This window comes from Gymnoscopelus microlampas (assembly GCF_963454915.1).
Source record: "Gymnoscopelus microlampas genome assembly, chromosome: 14".
NCBI lineage: Eukaryota > Metazoa > Chordata > Actinopteri > Myctophiformes > Myctophidae > Gymnoscopelus > Gymnoscopelus microlampas.
In genome coordinates this window covers 14,769,924-14,796,810 of record NC_139951.1, presented here as the reverse complement: position 1 = coordinate 14,796,810, position 26,887 = coordinate 14,769,924, and the positions used below count along the sequence as shown (strand labels likewise).

The window sequence follows — 26,887 nt, the reverse complement described above, 5'->3', positions numbered from 1 at the left end:
GGCTATATCATTCACACTGAAATTATGTGCCTGTCACTCAAGAGCGATGCAAGATTCAAAAGGGTTTATTAGTCACTCACTCATATACAGGTACAAGCAGTGAAATGTTTGGTGTGACAGGACTGGCTCCGTGCTGTGCTAACAACAGCAACACAATAACAACAAAGTAGTAAAGATAATACTGGTGATGTAATAAATATGAGATTTTTTCAAAGAGAAGAATAAAGATAAAAAAAAACAAGTTTTTCAAGAGTATAACTAAATAGTATATTAAATGAAGTTTATAGGTACAGTTAAAAACCACTAGCAACATTGGGAAATATACAGAATAGCATTGTTGCTGTTAGCAGCAGCGGCTATTCAGTGCCAAAACAGCAGCGGCAGTAGGGCTGTCACAATTACCAATTTAAGTTGACGATTAGCGGTCCCTCAAATAATTGCGATTAGCGATTTAATTGTGTGTTTGGCATTGAACAAATTGGAACATACGAATACAAATGTTATTTCTGTTTGCCTTTTTGGCTTCGTAATAAAAAGTTGCACATGGCAGATATGACAAACAATTCAATATACAAAGAAAATATTGACATATTTAATAATTTAAATGTAAATTTAGCATAAATAGCTGATCTACAAGCTTACAACGTGTCACGAAGCTTACACGCGTTGTAAGCTTGTAGATCAGCTATTTATTCCTACGCAAGATCATCCTTTATCTCATTTCTGTTGCGATTGTAAACATTTGTACCCACGTTGGACTACGATGGCCTTCTATATACCATAATTATCATGGTACATGCATCCGTGTCTTTGTGAGTTAGACACGGCTTGTCATGCCTCTGTGAGGTTCAAATTGTCAACTCCCTCACTCGCCATGCACTGAGTCTTATTATGCTTACAGTTTCTGGACATTCTGGCACCTCAGGCGTGATTGGCAATGTGAAGTGGCGTACATACGTGTGTTCCACGGTTCATGTCCTATTTATTTGTGATCGCCAAGGGGAGGGGGGGAAGTGTTTTATAATTGTCCAACTGAGTAGTAGAAACGCCTCTGCAAAACCTGAGACCAGAGATGCTTTTATGCTTAATGCACGTGTAATTTGTTTCGTTTTTTTTATCATAAACCAGGCACCCTATGTCTGCTCTAGCCACCCTTATAACCTGGTACAACTTCATCTCACGAAACTATTCTTATTCTGCTTCCATCCTACCTATATGTGTTTATAAAAGTACTGAGCACTATAGGCTTTATGTTGCCAGAACCTCTTTATGCTTTCTGTTCCAAAGGCTCCATACTGTACAGAGACAGCAAAAAAGGCACTTTCTGCAACCTCTGCCTGGAATGTGTTGAGGAATGATTTAAAAGTTGCTGAATTAATCTCGCTAAATGCTTTTAAAATGAATTAGAACGCAAAGACCTGCAGCCAGCGTCTTTTGGATGTCATTGTTTAAATGAACGTTATACTCGCCAATATTGCAATTTGCTCTGCGTTTACTGTAAGTTTACTGTGTATTTTTTATCTTCCTGGAACTACTAAATTATTTGTTAGTATTTGTGCTGCTGCCTCTCTTGGCCAGGTCTTTGAAAATCTAATCTTAATCTCAAAGGGCTTTTTTTCTCTCCTTGTTAAATAAAAGGGAAAGGGAGCATTTTCTGGGAAATTGCTTTAACAGCTTCACCTAGCTGATGGCTGCTCAGATGGCTTTTGGTGTTAGGGGTTAATGTGTCTTGCTCAACATCGACATGTGTATTGGCAGTGGTGTAAAGTAACTAAGTACATTTACTCAAGTACTGTACTTAAGTACAATTTTGAGGTACTTTTACTTTACTGGAGTTCCAATTGTCAATACTTTTACTTTTACTCCACTACATCTCTGAGGACAATATTGTACTTTTACTCCACTACAATCATTTGATAACTTTAGTTACTAGTTACTTTGCAGATATAAATATATTACATTATAAAACATACATTAACCACTTTAGCCCTATATTTTATACCTTGGCTATTTGAAAATAGCAGATCTACAAGCTCACAACGCGTCCCGATGCGACGCGTTGTGAGCTTGTAGATCAGCTATTTTCAAACATTTTAGTACTTTTACTTTTGGTACTTAAAGTACATTTTGATACAAATACTTTTGTACTTTTACTCAAGTATTTTTGAAATTCAGGACTTTTACTTGTAACAGAGTATTTCCATATTGCAGTATTGGTACTATTACTTAAGTAAAAAATATGAGGACTTTTTCCACCACTGGGTGAGTTGGAGGTCATACTGGCCCCTCCCGCCCCCATGAAAAAAAAGCTAATACCATAAATAAATAACCGCTCAAAGAGTTAAACTAACACTTGGGATTTTACTGTGTACCATCAAATAAAGCCGAGACGCCTTACAGATAATTACAGTAATGGCGTATTCATAAACAAATAACGCCAGTGTGCTTCAGTAAGCCTCGAAATTGAAATTATGAGCTCAGCAGTAACAACACAGGATCCAAGGCAAACGTCCACAGAGATCTTATTTGCATCTGTTTATGCTTTTTCATAAACAGAAACTATTCATTCTCACTGTGCTCCACGGAGAGGCAATGCTGAACCTTTTGGTTAAATATAAAGACGTAGCGTTGAATGTGTGCGTTCTCACGTCCACACAATAAAATCCTCAGTGGAATGATCCCTGGCTAAGAAGCCTTATATGACTTAATACATTATAATTGCCCTCTATAACAAAACAAACAAAAATTGAAATACTTTTACTCAAGGGGGACAACGACAACCATACATGGACCAATTACATCATCAACTTGAGACAGGAATTGTCCCCCTTGAGTAAAAGTATTTCTAAAATAAATAATATATAAGGTGTATAGAGAGCATTCTTTTTTTTAAAGATATTTTTGGGGATTTTTTATGCCTTTATTGATGGGACAGTAAGCTGACAATTGGGGGGAGACACACAGCAAAGGTTGCCAGGATCGGGAGTCGAACCCGCGACACGCTGTCAAGCTGGATTACCAGCATACGTGGTATGCGCCTGGACCTCTAGGCCAGCGGGCACCCCCTATAGAGAGCAATTATAATGTATTAACGCATATAAGGCTTATTAGCCAGGGATCCTTTTAATGTTTGTTTGATTGATTGATTGAATGCTTTATTAGAAGTTTGCAGGAAAAAAGCACATGAAAGTACAGTTCAATACAAGGCCAGCTAATAGGAATTAAAAAATCACACCCAGTGTGAAGAGAGTGGTGCCTTTGAATTAGTGTAACTGGTTGCATCCTTGTGTTGCAATCAGCTGCAGCTGTTGAGGCCATGCTCAAACATACGGACGGGCGGACAGACAGACACACACGGTCAGGTGTAGGAGTGGCTGGCACCACTCAAAAAACCCAAGAAAGCCATTGGCTTGTTTCCATTGGGGTCCTTTTGTAACTCTGAGAGTGAACAAATGTAATCAAACGGACCCGTTTGGTTACATTTGTACACTCTCAGGGTTAAAGGAGAGGTCAATCAGCACTGAGGTGTTTCACTGTGCATCAGGTCCGTGCTGCAGTATGGCTAATCCTTGGTTTGATGAGTGTGCTACGCACAGCACAGCACAGCACACCGCCGCTGCAGGCCAGGACCACGGTCTGATGTGTCACAGCCTCGGGGGGACGGTGTGCGCCTCAAACACGCCGAATTTCACACTGAATTAGGCAGAGCAGCTGGTAGCGGGGAGATATTGATTTTCCGACAGACGTGAGGAGGGGCGCATGGAAACATTTCATCCAGGCAAGAGAGACGGGGAGAGAGAGGGAGTGAGAGAGAGAGAGAGAGAGAGAGAGAGAGAGAGAGATGGAGAAGAAAAGTGTTAAAAGAAAACAAGTGTTGAGTGAAAAAGTCTAGGACAAAACCTGGGCAGAGTGACGTGTCTGAAATGCTGGAGGGCTTTTCATTTCAGACGGATTGGGAAGTGATGTCATCATTCAGTGATGTACAGGTTTCCCTGTAAATATTTGGTCGGTCCAATTTAATACCGAAGGTTATCCAGGATGAAATATGTACTCAACAACCATAGCTGGTTCATCGTAAGGCCAACTGGGCCGACCAGCGATGTACTTTCTACATCCCATGGCCTGGATAGCCTCGGTCCCAGCCTCACTCATCTGCGAAAAGAAGAGCCTGGTCACGACCTTAAAGCAGCGAGTGTCTAAGAAGTCCTGAGTGGGTAGGATTTCCGTCGTACACGTTTCCCCCCGAAACGATATTTTTTGACCAATCACAACACTCGTTTCATTCACGGAGAATGTTAACAGATTTGTAAAGCATCAACGTCATTTCCTTGGGCGGTACTTCCGTCAAATTCAACCGTTTCCGGTTGTAACTTCCTAGACAACCAACATCCCACGTCTTGCCCAGCGTGTGGCCTGGAGGGATGATTGCACTCTGATTGGCTCGGTCGTTCTGAGACCAACCGGACAGCTTCATCCCATAGACCGAGGGACGATTGCTCAGCGATTTTCTAGTTCACTGTTAGGCCAACTGGCCGACCAACTGGCTGACCACTGGTGTAAATTCATCACAAATTCATCTTTGCGGGGCTGGCCTCGCTGTTGTGTTCCAGCCAAAGAGCAGGTATAGCTACGTGATCTCCAGAAAAGCCTCTCAGCTTTTGTTTATCGCAGAGACATTCCTATCCGGTGCAAAAAGGATAATATTTCATCACACTTCTGTGCTTTCCCTCTACATCTCAGAGCATTCCCTGTGTCTCACACACTGCTATCTCCTTCTTTATATATACTGTATATCAGCTGCTGCTTGCAGAAGACGGTCCTTATCCTTGTTTAACTACAGTACACAGGCACTTAGAAGCTGAGTTTTATTAGCCTCACTGGTGATGCCAACATTTGGCATCACCATTCACCAGTGCTAATTAAATCCTCAGAATTAAATGACTGCTCAGGATTCTTGCAGCGTAATTCAACACAGAATGTACACACGACGTGTAAGACCATTTTTAGCCATGTAAAAGGTGAACTGAACATCTGGGATACAGCTGGGACATCCGTTATTCTAATTTGGGTCAACGCGGCGCTATCTAAAATGTCGTCACATCTTCTGAAAAGGGCACAAAGGTGTTTAATGTGTGAAACAAGCTGCTGCATATCGACCGAAAGCCGGGAGACATTTTCGGCGCGATGTAGGTCTGTCTGCTCGACCGCAGACAGAAAGGGAACTGTCAATAAATACAAAGCCACGCTCTGAGTGATCTCGTAGAGAGATCCCACAAGAAAACCTGCTGACGCCGTTTGGTGGCGCGTCAGCAGGTTTTTTTTTCGGGTGTCTTGTGACTTCAAAAAGGACAAAGAAATGAAGTGATTTTTTTGCGCTTTTGTGCTGTTCAGTCTCAGAGAGACGCCTTTATCCCATCTAAAGTAATTTATTATTTTGGTGGCAGAGCTCCTACTGTAGCTGTAAACTAGCCAAGAGAGAAGCTCACCTGATCTCCATCCTCTGATCCATTTTCACTATGTCCCTATTAAAATGGCCTAAAGCAGGGGTTCCTAAACGTTTCCATGCCATGGACCCCCAAATAGCCATAGCCTCTGGATGTTGCCCGCCTACAGTATCTGCTATTCTTGCTATTTTAAGTGTTTAATGGAAATGTTTGCGTACAGTTTTTTACAATAATCACATACCCAAAATAGGGCAGATTTTTTTTTTACTCCCCTTTACAATAGGCCCCCACATGTTCTATTGGTCACTCAGGGTGAACAATAGAACATGTTGGTGTCTAGGATAGAGTTCTCCACAGGCCTGAAAATTAAGGCCCGGCCCTAACTGGGCCCTACTGACCTTTTAGGCCCTAAAACCCCCAAAACCAAAAGGTGTCATTATGTGCTTAAAGTCCTCAAAGTTACCCATCCAACAAGCTTTGAACTGAGCTTCCGTTCTAGAGATAATGGCCAAAACATGTTGAAAACGGCCACTTTTGCCGATTTTCGATTGAGTTTTGGCCATTGTCGCCCGTTATTCTTTAATAACACGGGCCAGGAAGGTCGGACAGCGACAAACTAGATACCTAAGTAAAGTTCACTTTGAGCTACATCTGCATCCACTGCCATTCCCGTCGGCCTTACCGTTAGGCCGCTAGGGGCAGTTGAAATGTATTTTTTGGGGGTAATAGATTTATCTATTTTTTCTTCTTTTTTTTTCACAGAATCCGAGGCTCGGCCCGGCCTGAGTAATTAGCATAGAGTTTGGGCCCGGCCCGGCCCAAAAACGTCGGGTCGGGTTCGGGCAGAATTTGAGAACTCTAGTCTAAGACACCCATACAGTGCACTAGACTCTGTTCAGAGTGGTTCGTCAGCCCAGGTTCTGGGAACGTATACAGCAGGTGAATGTATTTTTATGCCTTATGTAAAGCACTTAGTCACCTCAGGCCAGCGTCCTAGACAGCCTGATATGCTATTACAGTATGTCCCAGGACGCTATAATGTCAATATTTCCGTGGTTCTGGCAGTTAGCTGGAGCTCGATTCTTGTCTGTGGTGATCAGAAAATCGTATTTACACTCACAATCCTGGAACACCGTGTCCCATATGAACACACTGGATTGCATTAATCTCAGTATGGTATGAAAATAGAAAACCTTGCAGACATGAAACTTGCTGGAGATAGGCAATCCAATGCACCATTGCATTTTCTGTCAGTGTTATATCGTTGTCGTGTAGTAATGCATTTTAAAGCGCAAATTGGTCTGAAAAGTAGCCGAAAATAGTTCCTTACGAAAAGATGCATTCATTAAAGAAATTTTAATTGTACATGTTTTGGAGAAAATGTAAACAAACACAACATCTAAACATAAAGCCAAAACAGCCAATTGGCAGTACCCTTGGAGGCCAGTCTATGTTGTCAGTAATGTCACATTGATGACAACAGGGATCCATATATGGAATTTATGCATTTATAGATATTCTTGGAGATCCACTGCTCCGACCGACTGCACACCAGGCACGGCTCTCCCTTGGGTCCTCATCAACACATGCAGCGAGTTTGAAGCCGATCAGTCGAAATTTGCAGGGGTCACACGGACATGCGGACATGTTTGCACGCACACGCACGCAGACATTCTGTGCATGTATAGTTAAAAACGTAGCCTATAAAATATGCAGTATCAGTGCTGTAACGGACCGCGACCTGATTATCCACTGTAACTGGAATATACGTAGTGTGCATGTACATGTTTTTCAGTGAAGGCTTTAATGGCGGGTCAGACTTACTTTGCCAGTGCAGGGTTGCTGGGAGAGCTCTGAAGAGCACCAAAGGTGAGCCCCTAACTTACAGGATTTACAGCGCAGACCCTGCTTAGAGTTCCCTGTGAAGACACAGACACAGACAATACACATTATTACATCATCAAAGACCTCTCAGTGAGTAAATTAAAAAAAAACAAGTATTATGGCTTCCTTCAAATGCCAAAATGCATTGTGAGATCGGCTATTTTTGCCAAATGTTTGCCCCAGAATAGGAACGCTATTATAGGTCACTGTGTCGGGACCCATTTATGGGTCACAGGTCAATTTTTATGGGTTGTGAGTAAATATCCCCTTTATTTTTTTCATTTACATTTTGTTTTGAATTATTTCAAAAGATTTTCAGTTTTTTTCCCCCAATAAACTTTTCATGAATTAAAAACAAATTCAGACATTTTTCTAAATCATTTCATAAATAAACACCAAAAATCGAAGAAATTCCATACATTCGAAATTAGCCGATCTACCAGCTCACAACGCGTCGCATTGCGACACGTTGTGAGCTTGTAGATATTTTCACTATAGCTTGGGTCCCGGGCGTCTAAACATCTAATTTCTCTTTTGGGTCTCAAGCTAAAAAGTTTGCGAACCACTGCTTTAGATGTCATAATGATTAAGTGAGAGAGTGGTATCCTGGCTTGTGACTATAGATGTGTTCTTCTCCGTGCGTGGGACCTACCCTGGATCATGTGTTTGCATCTCTGGCAGCAGGTGGGCCGGCGGAACACGTGCTCCTGGAAGCAGTGCGTCTTGACGGGCTTGGCCTGCAGAGCCAAGGTGGAGGCCAGCGACTGCGAGGGGCTGATGGAGGGCGAGTGCGACGACAGCGAGGGGTTGGGGCTGAGCGACGGCGAGAGGGAGGGCGAGCGCTCGTAGGCCAGCGGCGAGTCCGAGACGGGCAGCGGCGGCGGCGGCGACGACGGCAGAGGCGGCAGCTGGGGCTCGGAGATGAGGGTGGCGGGGAAGCCGCGAGACGCGCTGTTGTTGTTGCGCTGGAAGAAGTTGTCCATGCTCTTGCTGCGCATCACCGACTTGAAGGACAGGGAGCGCTTCAGCCTCTGCAGCTGTAACGAGAGAGGATTGATTGATTGAATATTTCATTAGACAGAAATGTAAAAACAGCACGAGTACAGCCAAACACTTTGTCTAAAAGGATAACACCAATGTTTCCATTGGGGTCCGACTCCGAGGTATTCAATTCATCAACATATAAAATAGCACCAAACATTCAATATGTACAGAGTAGAAAAAAATGGCAGGGGTCGCCTGTCTAAGTGATAACTACCTCCCCCTTTGGCCTCCTGAAAGGTGCATTTTCAGGGCTGTTTTAAAGGAAGCCGGTGATCTACATGTTTTGAGGGATGGGGTCAGGGAATTCCACACTGGAGTGCCATTGATAGTGCAGGAGATGTTGGCCAGTTTGTTTGGTGGACTCGGAAACAGAATCGGAAGCATTTATTGCCAAGTATGATGTTCATCCAAGGAATTGTCCTCTGGCATCTGGTGCAGTGACAACCTAACAAAGGACATTCAACAATTGATGCGAGAATGCTGACAAGATACTGTATATCCATAAATCACATCAGTTGGGAGCTCTGCTTTGTAAACCGGCATTCAGACTGGAGCCGTTGGATCCTTGTGTTTGAATGTGCACACCAGCTGTGGCAGTGACACTCAACCTTTTTTAATTTCAAGGACCCCCCCCCCCCCCCCCCCCAGTTTGATATGCATTGCGTGAGTTACAGGCCCGATTTGGTCCCATGGTGGTTGCCGGACCGCACATTTATAAGCAGTACTCTATGCTCCAGTCCTATTTACTCGCCTGTCCACATAGACAATACAGCCTTTTTACTAACAGTATTAGCACTAATAACACAGTATATTAAATATAATATAAGTCATAAAGCCAGCCCTCTGCACATCTAAAGGACATCCGATCTCAATTGTCTCCTGCAGAGTAAGAAGATTCTTATAGGAATGAGGATAATGACTAAGAGAAGTGGAAGTGTGTACAGACAGAGACATGTATGTCGACGTTCGTTCACGTACGTTCCCGTTCCACAAATCCACTCGGACATTAATCGTGACAGGACCTGCCACTGTAAGCTGTCAGAGTGAAGGTGCAGAGTGGGAAATTGTTAATATTTCAGCCAGGACAGGCGAGGCCTGTCAAGTAGAGAGAAGTCTGTCTGGTGAGTAGAGTTGTTTTACACTAGCAGTGTCTGAACTGGACTGGACTCCATCCTCTGACTTGTCCTTGCCATGGCAAACTTGGCATACGCTCGTCTTTTTTTTTTTTTTTTTGATAACCACAAAATTTGTCAGCCCTAGCGAATTCCATGCCGAGTCAATACCCCTTAAAATTCACATTTGATTACTTTTATTGAGCGGCTGCGCACCTTGGCACTTGATGCATTGATGCACAACAAACACCAGTGTTTATCTTCCAACCTGCCTGCCCTCTTCTCCAGTATATACGCTCTCTCCTGGCCCGCGCTCTTGGCCACCGCAATGTAGCGCTGTTAACGACAAAAGATTATGGGGAGTTGAGAGGCAATGAGCTCCAATTTATGGAAATAATGACAAGCTGTGGACTCGTACATCAAGGCGATGTCCTGAGAAACGAGGGCAAGGGGAGTGGCACCGTGGAGTAACTCTACAGGAGACTGTAACTTCTGTTTGGACAGAGAAGGTTGCCAAAGCACTTTAGGTCACTGCACTCGACTGTGACGCTACCTGGGAAATGAATGCAATCTTTCTCAATCTGGCATCTTTTTATAATGAAGTCTGCCTGTGACTTTCATCTTTCATCTTCAAATTAATGTAAGATGAGATAAAACATTGGGGAAACTGGGTTGTTAAAGCAGCTAACAAATAGACGTTTAGCTGCAACAGAAGGAAGAGGGATTTAGTAGCAGAATGTACAGTAAATACTTAAGTCTCAACAAAACTGAAATCAATAGATTTTGAAATATCTAAAACCGAAGAGACAAAATTCTGAATGATCAAATCCTCAGAACCCGACAATAATAGCTTTTGCTGTGTGGACGCCTGCGGTACAGTATTTGCTCAAATTATATAACCAAACAACAATTTGAATATAAAACATACCCTTTCACCTCATGTTCTTCGTTCTGCGCTCAATGTAGAGATTTTTATCTGAGGTCATTCGCTTGTGCGTCTCAATTTAGCAGAGAATGGCATTGGCCAGAATAATCGGACACATCTGCCCCTTCTTGTCTGTCCACGTGTCTCTCTGCACACACAGTGTGTGTATTGAGTGTCGTACACATGCGTCTCCGTCTGAGGGTTTGCGTGCAACCTCTGAAGCTAACGTGCACATGTTTTCCACCGCTCCTCTGAGCTGTCAGCGAAGCACCAAATGTGCACACTTTTTTTGCAGCAAACTCTAATCAATAATGTTGAGTAGCTTCCTCTTTTTTTCTCCTGCCTTAAGCCACAGCTTCACAGCCACCAATTAGCCCATTAACACCGGGAAAGCAGTGTCATTTTAGATTTTTTAAGGCTATTCAAGCTCACGGTGTGTCACTTCGTGCCGCGCTGTGAGCTTGTACATCTGCTATTTTTAAAATTATTATCATTATTTTTTCTGACTTTTTCTACCTCTATTTGATAGTATACAGTCGACTGACAGGAAATGGGGAGAGAGACATGGGGAGTGTCAGGTTGCATTGGCAGCCTACTGTAGGTGCCTGGCCCGCTACGCCAGCAGTCCGGGCCATTTTTTTTACATTTTTGAAAAAATCTTGAAAACTAACTGATTTAGAAGGCATTTGTATAATGTGCCTCGGGTCTTAATGGGTTAGAGTGAGTGATGACAAGAGGCCTCTGTTGACCCATTAGCGAGTAGCCTACCTCTCTCACAAGTGTGTTTCTACCAGGAGCCCCAGTCCACGCTCTCTCTAATGGCCTTTTATTTTGGCTTGACTGGTGGCCCATTCAATTACGGAGGTTACTTTCCATTAGCTGATTTTCCCTTTTTTATACCCGTCTGATCGTCTTCTCTCCGTAGGAGCCCATCACCGGTTTAATCTGAGCCCAAAGACAAAAACCTGCCTCACCACATTAACCCTGGCCTGACTAGTCTGGAGATGATGTTGTTGTTGTTACAGGTGAAAATTCTCAACATAGCCTTATGTTGCGTAACCACCCGAACCCAATGCTGGGCCTATAATGACAGAAGTAGAAAATAAATGAACAATCAGCGAAAATAGATGAACATTCAGTGTAAATATAAATGGAAATTTGGTGAAAACCGATTCACATTTGGCAGATTTTTACTGTTCAACGTTTAAATATATATATATATTATATAGGGTTTAAGCGCTTAATATATCGTCTCTGTCGGGTGGAAACCTCATACAGTATGTCCAAAACAATTACATTTCGGGATTCAAATAAAAAAATAGCAAGCTTAAACCTTACAAGCTTAAAACGCGTCGCTTCGAGCTTGTAGATCTGCTACTTTTGATGCTTTCGTGTGACGCAGTAGTATGATCAAGTAGGGCATTAATTTACGAAAAAACACAAAAAGTTAGAATATGGAGATAAGAGGTTTCTGCCCGACAGCGATGATTTTGTCTTCTTATGCCTGTGTCAGACGGTGGTGGGTTATTTTTGCATTGTAAGTGGTTAAGATGACAAGGGCAATAAAATTGCTATTATTATTATCAATTAAGTTGAGACAAATTGCTGATTGCACACAGCTGTACGCCTTTACAAAACACAACAAGTCTCTGCTGCTGACCTTTGTGAGATCCAAGCAAAAAAAGTACTTTCATCATACTGTAGCTTCATTTGGTCCAATAAATACCCTTCAAAAAAAATTGGCCAGTCCGCCTAAATGACTACATTACCATAATGCCAAAAATTCCTCAACTACCCTCCTGTACAAATCTCCATAATGCAGCTGTGCCTAAATGAGTGCCGTTAATCATGAACGCAATGATGAATGGCAGTCCAGAAAAGAATCTTGGCAGAATTTTAATCCATTTAGACCGGGAACGCAGCTGTGTCATTTTTAAGATTTATTTTGGCTTGTAGGTCTGCTATTTTTGAAAAATCTTGAAAATGTGTGCAAATCTTTGAATATATATATATATATTTAAAGCGAACAACTCAAATCTTTGCTTCTGGGGATCTCTGGAACAACATATTTTCAGATATTTTATATTGTTTTATATTTTTAGATCTTATATAAAAAAAATGTTTTAATATATTCGCATTTTCATATTTTCATATTTTCATATTTTCATATTTTCATATTTTCATATTTTCATATTTTCATATTTTTAGTTTAAAAAAATGGATTTAGAAAACATTTTTAGAATCGGCCTCAGGTCTTAATGGGTTAAAAAGCTGAAGGGGTCATGACTTTTTCTATGGCTAATCACAGTACAGTGAGCATATCAGGGCTCATTTATACTTTGTCATACAACAACGAAAAATGACCTATTTTCAACCAAAGAAAGTGTTGCAGTCAGAGCCGTGTGTCAGAGCCACACCGTCCTGCAGTAAAGGATAAACGAAGCCTTATTCAGCACTTCTCAACTTCCATTCCACCGCTCTCTGGTTTGAGCTGAAGCCCAGCCAAAGAAAGACTCACAGGTACAGCTATGGTGACATTAGCCTCTCCCTGGACCGAGATGCCACATGTGAGCCCATTAAGACCCATAACTGCCTTAGAACTCCCTCGGGCCCTTTTCACATTTCGGCATGACCAATTATTCACATAAAAAATGCAGGTGTAAGTGTACCCGGGATGTGCATGGGGATGGTTTTAACGCTGATTGTTTTAAACCACGGCGGGATGCGGTTTGGGAATGCATTGAATCGCTAAATTGATCTATAAAGTGTAAATAGAATGGTCTCTCTACTCCTCTCAAACATTGCTGGTGAAGAATAGCATTCCGTTCTGTTTTTAAAGCTGGCAGCAGATGCAAGAATTGTGGCTAAAATGGCAGTTTAAGGCGGGGGGGGGGGGGGGGGTCTCCACAGGAGCTAGAAGTTTAACAATAGACAGGAAGGATGAGAATCTTTTATGGGAATCACTTACGTAGTGCCATTAGATTCCCATCCAACTACAGTACATCCAGACAAATGTTTTATAGCAGTGCAATGTAATATGAAACAAGTTGCATAATTGCAAAAAATGTGAACTTTAAAATTGTGCTGAATTTCCATAAAAAAAGAACGACACATTTTCGTTCCAAAGTGTGTCCTTTGGGTGCCTGCATCATGTTGGAGTGCAGGGGGCCCACACCTGCAGACACTCTCCACTAAGTGGAATGGTTAGGCCTGTCACAGTATTACGTAATCGTCTAATTGCAATTATTTGAGATAATCACAGTTATTTTTTGCATAAAATAGTCATTATTATTTCCATGTTGAAAAATGTTCAAATATTTCCAAACATTTTCCAAAAAATAGAGCAAATAGCAGATCTACAAGCTCAAAACGTGTCGCATCGCAGCGCGTTTTGAGCTTAGATTGGTTTAGATTGGATTAAATGATGTTATTTGTCATATCTGCCCTTAAATGGAGAATCGCAATTATTTGAGCGACAATTAATCGTCAAGTAAAATGTCATAATCATGACAGACGGTTATTGTGAAATATACAGTACGATGTCAAAAATAAGTTGTGACACAGTTTGACTTTAGTTCAAAGAAGTAGTACAACGCACACCATTCCTTTTGAGCTGCCGTCTGCAGGTGAAGATCTGAGAGAAGACTATGCAGCTGCTTTGATCTTCTCCACAGTATGACTTTAAACACATGAACCCTAGCTAACCTATTCTGGGGTGAACATTCGGTGAAAATAGATCCCCAAAATCACACATATCACAGCTATATTCGGCAAAGAGAGAAATACTAACCAGTAGTGGAAAATGTATAGCCTCTACATTTTTAAGGTAAAAGTATCAATACTGCAATGTAGAAATACTCTGTTACGTACATACTCTGTTAATTGAAAATCCGGTATTCAAAATGTACTTGAGTAAACGTATTGGCATCAAAGTAAAGGACCAAAAGTAAAAGCACTCAATATCCACATGCAACTTTTGAAATGTATAAAACGTATCTAAATCTCTACAAGATCTACAAGCTCACAACGCGTCGCACCGCGACGCGTTGTGAGCTTGTAGATCTGCTATTTTCAAATAGCTGAAGTAGGCCTATATGTATAGGGCTGAAGTAGTCAATGTATGTTTTGTAATAATAATCAAAATCAACAAAGTAACTAGTAAATAAAGTTTTCAGATAATTGTAGTCAAGTAAAAAGTACAATATTTGCCTCTGAGATGGAGTGGAAGTATTGAAAATGGGAAATACTAAAGTAAAAAATAATAATAAAGTAAAAGTACCTCAAAATTGTACTTAAGTGCAGTAGATGAGTAAATGTACTTAGTTACTTTCCACCACTGATACTAACAGATTTAATACAGAGCCCTGGGGGACCTCATTCTTCTATTATAAATGGTTCAAGTGGTTAATACCCACATTATGTACAGAAAATGGGTATTGCCTCCCCCCTCCTCCTGGTTACCCCGCATGCCCCCTGGAAACGATAGGAGCCCAAAAGCGGTGCACTGTGGAACGCCATCATTCGACACAGTAAATCCCCAAAGCGCTGTCTTTCTCCGCCCGTCTCTCTCTCTCTCTCTCTCTCTCTGCTAGATGCCGTTCGTCGAAGCTATTTCTGGCGTCGCGATGCTATGAGACCTGTCACTGTCAGGACAAGTGATGGCAATTAGCTCAATGCAGAGCGAGCCGGGGATATGGAAACGAACGCTGTGCGTCTTTTGGAAAGATGATGTGAGGAAGAGGATGAGGGGGAGGTGAAGGGGCAGGATGAAGGTGAAGGGAAAAGGATGTGGGGGGGGGGGGGGGGGTTACAGACAGAAAAACGAAGAATTGAAATAAAGAATGAACGATAAGAGAGACGGGAAGAAAGAATGACGCGGTGAGAGGGAGCAAATGAAACAAGGTGGGGTCAAATCATTTGTGTGGCCAGTTATGACCCAGTCATCTATGACAAATGATGACTTCATATTTAGACTAGGATCCGAGCCCCATTGACTTCCATTATAACATTTTTTTAATATACTATATATATATATATATATATATATATATATATATATATATATATATATATATATAAAATTATTATAATAGTGATACGTTTAGTCAGATAACTCACGAATAGATTTAAGCAATATTTTATTATAGAATGTGAATACAATGTGTGAATATAATATTTTATCTCGGCGTCCAGGCTCTGCTACATTTTTCTCCCTGCTCAGCACAGTTAGACAATCATCATCAACCATTAAGAGCAGGGAGATAGATACGATAACAACCCCCCATGGGGAACAGAACTAATGGCAGAGCCCACGGGTGGTGCTGGGGTGGCGCATACCAACAGACCAGCGTACACAGACTAGCAGAAGGAAGAACAGAGACTGAGTGGATCTTAAAGGGATTCTAGGCAACATTAAGCCTAAATTTAATATTGTTTTTTTTCCCCCTTTATCAGCCACTATATAATGATGCTGGGGTGTTTTCCTGCATTGAAACACAGTCCTCTTTCTGAAATCCGTATTTTCCCTACTATTTATGTTTTGACATCCGGGTATCCGGGACGTAAATGAAACGCATGTGCGCGTCCGTGCGCGTCCGTGTGAACTGTTTGAGTGAAACCGAATGGAACCGAGTGCAGCCGACAAAAATGGAACGAGCCGCCATTGTTTTCTGCTGCGCTGTTTTTACTTTTTACTTTCGATTTTAAAGCGCTCTCAACGGAATTTACTTTTAAGATATCGTTTGGATAGAATTTAGTTGTTTAACTTCATATATGTGGTCAATTTATCATGACAGAGCCTATGCAAAAAATACAATTCAGAGAACCGGCAGGGGCGGGCAGTGACACGCATTGTATCCGAATAAAGCAACCTATTTTCGGCATGGCCCGTTCAGAAGTCCCCCCTGCATCACCCCCTGGTGGTCGGGGGAACAAACTGCTGATGAGGAGGGGGGGGGTGGGGTGGGGGGGGGGGGGTGTGGAGGGGCGGTGTTTGACAACAGTTTTTTTCTTTTTTTGATCTCTGAACTTGCCTAGAATCCCTTTAAATAACCCGCCCAATTGGTCGGCTGATTGCCCCGTCAGCGTATGACGTACGTTGTCTTGCATAACACCGTATACACCCACATAGTAATGCGCATGTGCGCATTACTGTTTGTGAGATTAGCCCTCCAGAGAAACAGACAAACACACAGCCCCTCTTCTAGACAACGTGCCTCCTACAGAACCACACAGATAATACCCCCCACAAATGGAAAACAAATAATGACTTACGCAGTAAAATCCTCCTTGTTCATTTTAAATCCAAATACATGCTCCTTCCTTAGAAGAAAAAAAAAGCAGTTTCGGACAGGCTTTGCGAACTATTCTGGGGGAGCAGGTGTTCTGAATTAGCCTGGCATGGCCAGACTAATGCTAGTTCTGAATACAAGTTCTGAGACCGCCCATCAGAAGTTCTGAATCAATTTGTAGTTACATTGCCTTGCTTTCCGAAAGCTTCATAAGGAGCGTATTGCGATTGAGAGTGTACAAATGTAACCAAAAGGCACACGAGTCAATTTGGTACACTCAGAGTTAGAGATGGATAAATTGTACTGTGCAGTGAGTGAAACCACCGTCAATGCAGCAGCTTTGGCGTCCACTCCCCACCAGACAGAGTGACAGACAGACAGACAGACAGACAGACAGACAGACAGACAGACAGACAGACAGAGTGACATACAGACAGACAGACAGACAGACAGACAGACAGACAGACAGAGTGTCGAGGCGGAGCAGACGCCGTGGTCTCTTTGTTCTGCTGGCTTGTTTGAAGATGCGCACAAAAGTCTTGAGATTCGCTGGAGGTATATAGCTATAAATAGGCTGTTGTGTGGAACACTGTGATAAATTAATGATTAAGAGGAAAGGGGGTGTTTGGGAGGATGAGATGTCTGTGTGAACGGGGCGAGGCACAGAGTAACGAGCCTGTTTTGGTCTCATTTGTGTGTTTTTCTGCCACACAGTGCGCACACAGTGAAATCCTGAGTGTTAATGTACAGATTGACAAATGAACACAGAGGTGCAGAGTTGGCAGTGTAGCGTGTCTGTGTCTCTTTGAATCCGGAAAGAAACATCTGGATGTTGGATGTATTTCAGCAGTGGCTATTACCTGGATCCCAGTTGTTTTGTAAACCATTTTAGATAGAGAGAGAATACATATACACATTGGATAGTCTTATCAGAGGTGTAAAGTAACTAAGTACATGTACTCAAGTACTGTACTTTTGAGGTATTTTTACTTTACTGGAGTATTTCCAATTTTCAGCACTTTTACTTCTATTTTCGAAATATTTTTTACATTTGAAAACTTGAAAGGGTACATTCTGCATAATGAGTACTTTTACTTTTGGTACTTTAAGTACATTTTGATGCCAATACTTCTGTACTTTTACTCAATACCATTTTTAATTCTGGACTTTTACTTCTAACAGAGTATTTCTACATTGCAGCATTGACACTTTTACTTATGTAAAACATTTGAATACTTTTTCCACCACTGTCCCTCATAGGGGTGGCCGTAGCTGAGTGGGTAGAGGCCATCTGGAAATTGGAAGGTCGCCAGTTAGACGCTCAGCTTGACCAGTCTACGTGTCAACGTGTCCCTGAGCAAAAAAACACTAACAGACCACCTTGTGAGCCATCAGAGCAGCCATCTGCGGGGTGAATGCAGAAAAGTAATTTACCCTCCCGCATGGGATGTCAATAGCAATGTTTCGACACAAAAATGCAAATTACAGCACTTTTTTGTTTACAATTACAAGGCAGCCACCTGCTTATCAGGAGCAGTTAAGGATTCAGTGCCTTGCTCAAGGACACTTTGGCACTAACCCAACCTAGGGGGATATTGTATACAAATGTTGTATGCTGTACACCCCCCCCCCCCCCCCCCCCCAAACCGTACAGTATAGGCCCTGTCTGGTGTTGAGTGTTGGACCTTGGTCGACCCCAGATCGATCACTGACTAATAATCACATAAACATAAACTATAAATGCATACAGTACATACAGATAGGCATAAATACATAATGCACTTTTAGATACGCATAGTTTATTTTGAAAACTGTAACAGAGGTGTGTGCACTCTGCATAATGTCTAAACCTGATTTGCATTGGCATTTGGAGAGCCGCATTTCAATACGCGACCTTGTGGAGGGGCGGTGTTTGACAACAGTTTTTTTCTTTTTTTGATCTCTGAACTTGCCTAGAATCCCTTTAAATAACCCGCCCAATTGGTCGGCTGATTGCCCCGTCAGCGTATGACGTACGTTGTCTTGCATAACACCGTATACACCCACATTAGAGATTAGCCCTCCAGAGAAACAGACAAACACACAGCCCCTCTTCTAGACAACGTGCCTCCTACAGAACCACACTGGTAATACCCCCCACAAATGGAAAACAAATAATGACTTACGCAGTAAAATCCTCCTTGTTCATTTTAAATCCAAATACATGCTCCTAACTTACGTAGAAGAAAAAAAAGCAGTTTCGGACAGGCTTTGCGAACTAGTCTGGGGGAGCAGGTGTTCTGAATACAAGTTCTGAGACCGCCCATCAGAAGTTCTGAATCAATTTGTAGTTACATTGCCTTGCTTTCCGAAAGCTTCATAAGGAGCGTATTGCGATTGAGAGTGTACAAATGTAACCAAAAGGCACACGAGTCAATTTGGTACACTCAGAGTTACAGATGGATAAATTGTACTGTGCAGTGAGTGAAACCACCGTCAATGCAGCAGCTTTGGCGTCCACTCCCCACCAGACAGAGTGACTGACAGACTCACAGACAGAGCCATCAGAGCAGCCATCTGCGGGGTGAATGCAGAAAAGTAATTTACCCTCCCGCATGGGATGTCAATAGCAATGTTTCGACACAAAAATGCAAATTACAGCACTTTTTTGTTTACAATTACAAGGCAGCCACCTGCTTATCAGGAGCAGTTAAGGATTCAGTGCCTTGCTCAAGGACACTTTGGCACTAACCCAACCTAGGGGGATATTGTATACAAATGTTGTATGCTGTACAACCCCCCCCCCCCCCCCCCCCCAAACCGTACAGTATAGGCCCTGTCTGGTGTTGAGTGTTGGACCTTGGTCGACCCCAGATCGATCACTGACTAATAATCACATAAACATAAACTATAAATGCATACAGTACATACAGATAGGCATAAATACATAATGCACTTTTAGATACGCATAGTTTATTTTGAAAACTGTAACAGAGGTGTGTGCACTCTGCATAATGTCTAAACCTGATTTGCATTGGCATTTGGAGAGCCGCATTTCAATACGCGACCTTGAGGAGAACTGAATCCTATCACCCCACAACACTTTTCTTCACGGACAGAGTTCAACAGCTGCGAACCCTTAAGATAGATTAAACCCTTCAAAAGCATGACGCAGTCAGCCTCAAGACTCATGAAATGTTCCCATTGACATGCAAATTAATTTTGATTTATACGTTTTTACCAGAGCAGTGATTGTTAACCGATGTCAACCTGCGTCTCTGATATTCATATAAATATTTTTGATTTAATTGATAGTGAGTGGAGAGAGACATCAAATGCGGAGAGAAAATAGAGGAATGCAATAGAGAAAATGGTCCGTCCAGCTGGGACTCAAACCGGCAATTCCCTGATGAGGGCATTTTGCGTCCATGAGGTATTATGTGCCCTAACCTCTTTGCTATCAGGTCGCTTTGAAAGTGCCAAAATGATTCTCTCTCTTTTTCTCTTTTTAAAAAATTGCTGTGCTACAAGCTCACAACACGTTGCATGGTGATGGGTTGCAGTGGTAGAAAAAGCACTCAAATGTTTTACTTAAGTAAAAGTATCAATACTGCAATGTAGAAATACTCTGTTACAAGTAAAAACCCGGAATTTAAAATGTTCTTGAGTAAAAGTACAAAAGTATTGGCATCAAAATGTATTTAAAAGTACCAAAAGTACTCATTATGCAGAATGTCCCATTTCACAAGTTTAACTTTTTTTCTTTTGAAAATAGCAGATCTACAAGCTTGTAGATCGGCTATTTTCAAATGGCCGAGATGTATATACTGTAGTGGTTAATGCATGTTTTGTAATAATAATCTAAATCTATAAAGTAACAAGTAGCCTAACTAAAGTGTTCAAATAATTGTAGTGGAGTAAAAGTACAATATTTGCCTCTGAGATGTAGTGGAGTAAAAGTAAAAGTACAGAAAATTGGAAATGCTCCAGTAAACAGTAAATATCTCAAACTGTACTTAGGCTACTGTAAGTACAGTACTTGAGTAAATGTACTCAGTTACTTTACACCACGGGTTGTGAACATGTAGATCAGCTATTTTTGCTATTCATCACACAATGACTTAACATAACAGTATCAGGCATATTGAGCAGAACTGCCACAAAGCTGCGTACGTACTTATGAAAGGAATAGACTGTGTCATCTAAGTTTAATTCCTCAAACTGAGCACAGCACAGACGTCAAATTCGCTTACTGTTCCTGTATGGGTCTTATACGAGCTGACTTTATTGACTTCACTGTTTACTTCCAAACGGCAACACACATTTTATAAGGAACTGTGTGTGTGTGTGTGCGCACGTGCGTGCGTGCGCGCGTGCGCGCGTGTGCGCGTGTGTGTGTGCGTGTGTGTGTGTGTGTGAGAGAGAGAGAGGAGGGTGCATGACCTGTGCAGGATTAAAAAATACGGAATTTGGTCCACTTTTTTTAATCTCAGCTGTTGGAAGGATCGGTCATTCAACACAGGATTGGAAACCCTCAACTCCCATTAGAAACAGAAGTTGTACAAGTAAAGCGGCATTCACAGTATGTGCCACCACTGCTACACTTTTTATATGCACACAGTTTTTTTTCAACCTAATCTTAAGTCCTCGGGGTAGGGCCCGGGGTAACAATACCTGCTGATGAATCCCATCAGCGGTCTCTGTATCGCAAAGGAAAAGCAACACAAATTATCGCCGCAGTTGTGCAGACACGAAAGAAACCACACTAGGGCCCACAACCTTGAGAACATCTCAAGAACCAAGCCTTCGCAATGACTTCTGGGTATTGTAGGACCAGCCAGCTAAACGCATGTTGCGAATGGGACCGAGAAACAGTGCTTACTCGGCATGTAATCAAAACGTTTTGATTGACACCGATAACGTCACAAATTGACTAAACTTTCACACATTTGACAGCGGAGAGTTCATTTAACTGAGCGCTATCAGAGCCGATGCCAGCTCTGCTGGTGACAAGCCTCAGTGGGGGACCTATGCTGCACCATGTCAATTATTTCTCCTGTAACGGGTAGGCCTTTAGGACCCTCTGAATCCTGAGAGAGGAAGACTGTGGGGTAGGAGAAAGGGAGGGCATATGAAAGCTCTAGTGAGAAAACAGCAAACAGTGCAGTAGTGAAAATTGGAACATTGGTTATAGGGTTGATGTTTTTAATTTCAATTTTATGTGAACAGAACTGAGTTTACTGTTTATGAAATGTGCTAGATAAATACATTTGACTTGACTTTAAAAGGATTGCCTTGTCACGAGTAGAGAGTGAAACGATGTAGAAATGAAGTGCAAGGCAGTGGTTCTCAAACTTTTTCATGTCAAGGACCCCCAAAATGATATGTAATGATATGTATTTGGCCGCGGACCCCCATCTCAAATCTTTTGTTCCAGGGACCCCCAGAAAGCAAAGATTTGAGTTACAAATGTTCGCTTAAAATGTATATATATATCTTCAAAGGTTTGCGCAAATGTTCACGATTTTTCAAAAATAGCAGATCTACAAGCTCATAGCGCGGCACTCGGTGCCGCGCTATGAGCTTGTAGATCTGCTATTTTTCAATAGCCAAAGTATAAAAGGTAAAGATTATTGTGATGCTATATTAACACATTTAGCTGGGGACCCCCTGGAACCCCCCCAAGGACCCCTATGGGTTCCCGGACCCCACTTTGAGAAACCAATGCTATAAGGTATTCTGGGAATCAGAAAGTTCCCAATTTAGACCCTGACTCCCCCTGGAATGGTGTTTTGAAGTGTCCTTGAGCAAGACACTGAACCCCTAACTGCTCTCGATGAGCAGGTTGGTGCCTCGCACGATTCCTCCACTGTTGGCGTGTGAATGTGTGTGGGAATGTGTGAATGTATAATGCACATTGTAAAGTGCTTAGGATTTATTTATTTAGTTAGTTATTTGTATGAACAGCTTTAAAAATGCTTTCTTCCTCAGAAACATATCAACAGTCTACAAAATACAAGCCGATAAGCCTATTCACAACTCTCAACAGACAGTCGTGTCTTCAAACAGAAAATCTCCCTGTAGGAGGTGACAGTACCGTTGCAAAACGTATTATGGTCTGTTTATGCCTTATTTATACTTTGTCTTACGGTGGTGGCACGCGCCGTAAACAGCTAATCTACAAGCTCATAACGTGTCGCGGATGCGACGCGTTATGAGCTTGTAGATCTGCTATTTTCGGTGCATGACACCATTGATGGAGCATAATTATGAAAACTTATGAAAGCCAAGACTTCATTTATTGCAATCTTGAGGATTATCCCAAAATAGGAAAATATTAATATTGACACAAAATCTTGTTTTCCTGATTGGCTTTCCGTGAATTTCATCTAATTTCAGTAGACTCGGTGGCCCATTAAGGGGAAGTACTGTAAATGTTACGTAAGACTTAAGTCAATTAACCTTTCCAATAATTGCATGTTCGTTTCAGCCCAGAACATGATGTCTGTCATTCATTACTCCAAACACAGCGTCACAGCCGTGCATAATTGATCATTAACCACCAGTCAATGCAGCTAAAAATAAATGAAATCTTTGGGACAGAAAATGTTTCTTCACACAGTTTTTAGGCACAGACCTTTGTTTCTAATTGTATTTAGAATTTTTAACTAGCGGATAAGCCCCTTGAGATGAGATCATCTCGTTTCCAAGGGGGTCCTCGAGCACAACACACAAACAACGATAAGTAACACAATCCAACAACGCAGAAAAAACAACCTAGTAACAAGGACATACGCATATAAGGGCTCTCCCACCATCTCAAACTACACTAAATCAGTTTGTGCCATCGAAAACAAATGAAAATAAAAATAAAAATAGACTAGAACAACCTTGATCTAGACTTTGCTCAGGTATTTACAATCATGTATCACATGTTTTCTACACACGCATCCACCCAAGTATAATGTGCAAAGCCAGCACAGAGATTCTGATGCTATTTCTGCTCCCCGAAAAGCTCAACATCACAAAATGGTACCGTATGTGTTTTAAATTAAGCTCTCAGTTGAGGAAAAATCATGATAAGGCCCTCTCTGAACTCTGCCATTAATCCCTGTGATTAGATCTAACCTGAAGGGAACAGCAAATCAAATCAATGCCCTCCCACGGCTCAGTCAATTTCCCTTCCTCCTTGAGTAGAGTCTGGCACTCACAACTTTAGCGCCAGAGAGAGAGAGAGAGAGAGAGAGAGAGAGAGAGAGAGAGAGAGTGAAACAAATGATTATATATTTTTTTCATTTTCGAAATACCAAAAATAGCATATCTTCAAGCTACGAGCTTGTAGAAACCGATTTTAACTACTGAGTGATTGTACAGCAAAGTATACAAGGCCTTAAGTGGTTAGATTAGCACTGATTTTTACAGTGTATGTACTTGTGATGTGATCATATAGACCCCTTAACAGATGACGTCACACTGGTTGCAAGCGATAAGAACCAGTATTGTGCTCGCAGGTCCGGCACCAGGTCCAGCACCGGTGTGCAATCGGAAATTGCGCACCGGAGCCAGACCGGAGCACTCGCCTATTAGTTTGTATTGGCCAGTGCGCTCATTGCTGTATTTCCGAACGCACCCTATGTTGGGAATTGATTGCATGAAACAATCACCTGTGTGTTCAGTCTCAATGTTGGTAAACAAATAATTGGTCTATACACTTGATGTTGCAGCCTACTGGCTATGAAACACCACAGTGCTGGACAAAGAACTCAGCCCCAGTACTTCTGTCAAACCAAGTTCATGTTATTGTTGCTCAGTCATATTTGTACTTGAGTTAAAGTACTGGAGTAGGCTACTTGCTTTTAAAAATACTTAAGTATTCAAAAGTACATGCTTTGAAATTCCAAACTACAACATGTTTTTATTATCAATGCATTGTTATAAAACATTTAACATTTTCTCAAATTACAAGATTTTCCTGAAACCTGAAAAAATATCAATAATAGTGCAAATAGCAGATCTACAAGCTCACACGGCGTCGTTATTTGAAACAGGGCTTAAGTAGTTAATTCATAATGTACTTTTTCCTGTCCTAGAAATGTAGTGGAGTCAAAAGTACAATATTTGTCTTTGAAATGTGGAAGTATCCAAAAATACAAATACTCAAGTAAAGTACATATACACATTTTTTTTTTAAAGTACTCGTACTCGAGTACTGTGTTACTGTCCACCACTGTGCATTGGCTCCTGTTGGCAAAAACACTACCTGCTGGCGTGCATAAAGGTGCATGTGTGAAGGTGTGTGAGGTCTATGAAAACAAGCCCAAAAGAAGCGAATATAGGCCATGGATATTTGAAAAAAGTGAAACATTTTAAATATTTGCATTTTGTAAGCATTTTAACAACACAAATCTGGTGCAGGGGTCACAAAATACTTTTAGACGGAGCGGAGGGGTCAGTCGAAAAATACATATTCATTTGGGGCCCTTGACTTGAAAACGTTTGAGAACCATTGGTTTAAACAACATTAGGAAGCAAGCCCAAAGAAGCGACTACACTTTAGAACGCAACCGACTTCACGGAAAAAGAAGTCGCTTATAATAAGCAGATATGGCAACGCTGGTGTGAAGGTGTGTGCTCAACAAAAGCAGCTCTCATCTTCAAATCCAGCCGTTGAATGGGTTTATCTGCATAAGCAGCTTTAGTAATTAGCATGAGGTGAGTGCCACCTTTGATGTTGTCACAGGACTCAGAGCACAATATTCCATCCACATGCTAAGGCCTGGCTCACACTTTGTCGTACCGCGGTCTCACGTGCCTGAAATAGCAGAGCTTTTGAGCTGCTATTTTTGGCGTATGAATTATGCATTACGAGTTGATAATAACCGCTACCTTTTTAAAGCGCTACAATGCGGCTGTTCGTCTATCACTGCACTCACTCGCTCGCTCGCTCACTCACTCACTCACTCACTCTACGCATACACGTACGCACGCACACGCACACGCACACGCACACGCACACACACACACACACACACACACACACACACACACACACACACACACACACACTCTGACTGCTGACATACATACTTGTCTTTCTAATGCAGTTCAGCTTCCGTAAATCAATCATCAGCCATTCACTAAGACGATGTGAGTTGTATTTTGATAGGAATTATGTGTCCTTGTATTTTATTTGGGGTTTTTCTCTTCTTGTGTATTCAGAGTGCCACCTCATTGTAGTCTATCCATTTTTAGCCCTCTGGCTTTCTATCGGCATAATCATCCCTACCAGTCCGGAACAGACGGGGATGGAGATTATGTTTTCGTGCGTGTGTGTGTGTGTGTGTGTGTGTGTGTGTGTGTGTGTGTGTGTGTGTGTGTGTGTGTGTGTGTGTGTGTGTGTGTGTGTGTGTGTGTGTGTGTGTGTGTGTGTGTGTGTGTGTGTGTGTGTGTGTGTGTGTGTGTGTGTGTCCGGAGCTAATATCGGAAACTACTGGACCGTGCAGAGCCAAATGTCTTTTGCAGGCTGCCAGTAGGCAAAGGAAGTCTCTCAAACCCCAAATTCATCATGTTGGTGCTATACCAGCCAGGTTTACGTTTTGGAATACAACTTTTGAACAGCCATACAATAAAATTTAAAACCCCACATAGACCACGCCCATTTGCGACTATAGGCCTATATTTGAAACAGCCAAATGTCACTGTTTGTTGCAGAAACATGAATTGTAATTATTTTTTACCAATCTTCATCAAATTAGGTACCCAAAATCATGGGAGTCATGTGACAATGACAGTAAAACAGCTTTTTGATATTCCATACTGTTTGCCTGTAAATAGTGTGAGGGACCTTTTTTGTATTTCTTGTTGTTTAACAATATATATTATGAACACAACATCCAATCGACCAAAGATTGCAATCACATGTTGAGAGGGGCTTCTATATAGCATACTTCCAAAAACGCTTTCCATTCTAACAACAGGGGATACCACAAATGTGAAAAGTTGAACCCTATGTCATAGAAACGACATTTCCACTCAAAGCTTCCTGATGGCTGCAACCCACCACTTACTCAGCCATGGGTATTGGCCACCAGGCCTGGCAGAGATATGCCCTCTACTGTGTGCACCTTTCTAATTACCACTGTATCAACATCAGACAAAATTACTGCAGTATAAACAAACTGGGTAAAGCTGGAAGCTGGAAGTGAAAAA

General features: G+C 41.8%; 1 protein-coding gene across 1 annotated transcript in view; it reads right to left on the bottom strand.

Annotated features, from left to right (window-relative positions):
• The window catches only part of LOC311060727 (SH3 and cysteine-rich domain-containing protein 2-like), a gene marked incomplete at both ends in the record, with an annotated part of 66,500 nt that overhangs the window by 30,307 nt on the left and 9,306 nt on the right, over window positions 1-26,887 (bottom strand). Inside the window, 2 exons of the mRNA XM_084079030.1 lie at window positions 7,269-7,363; window positions 7,981-8,365. Coding sequence (XP_083935156.1) covers window positions 7,269-7,363; window positions 7,981-8,365 — 480 coding nt within the window. The remainder of the gene's footprint in view (window positions 1-7,268; window positions 7,364-7,980; window positions 8,366-26,887) is intronic.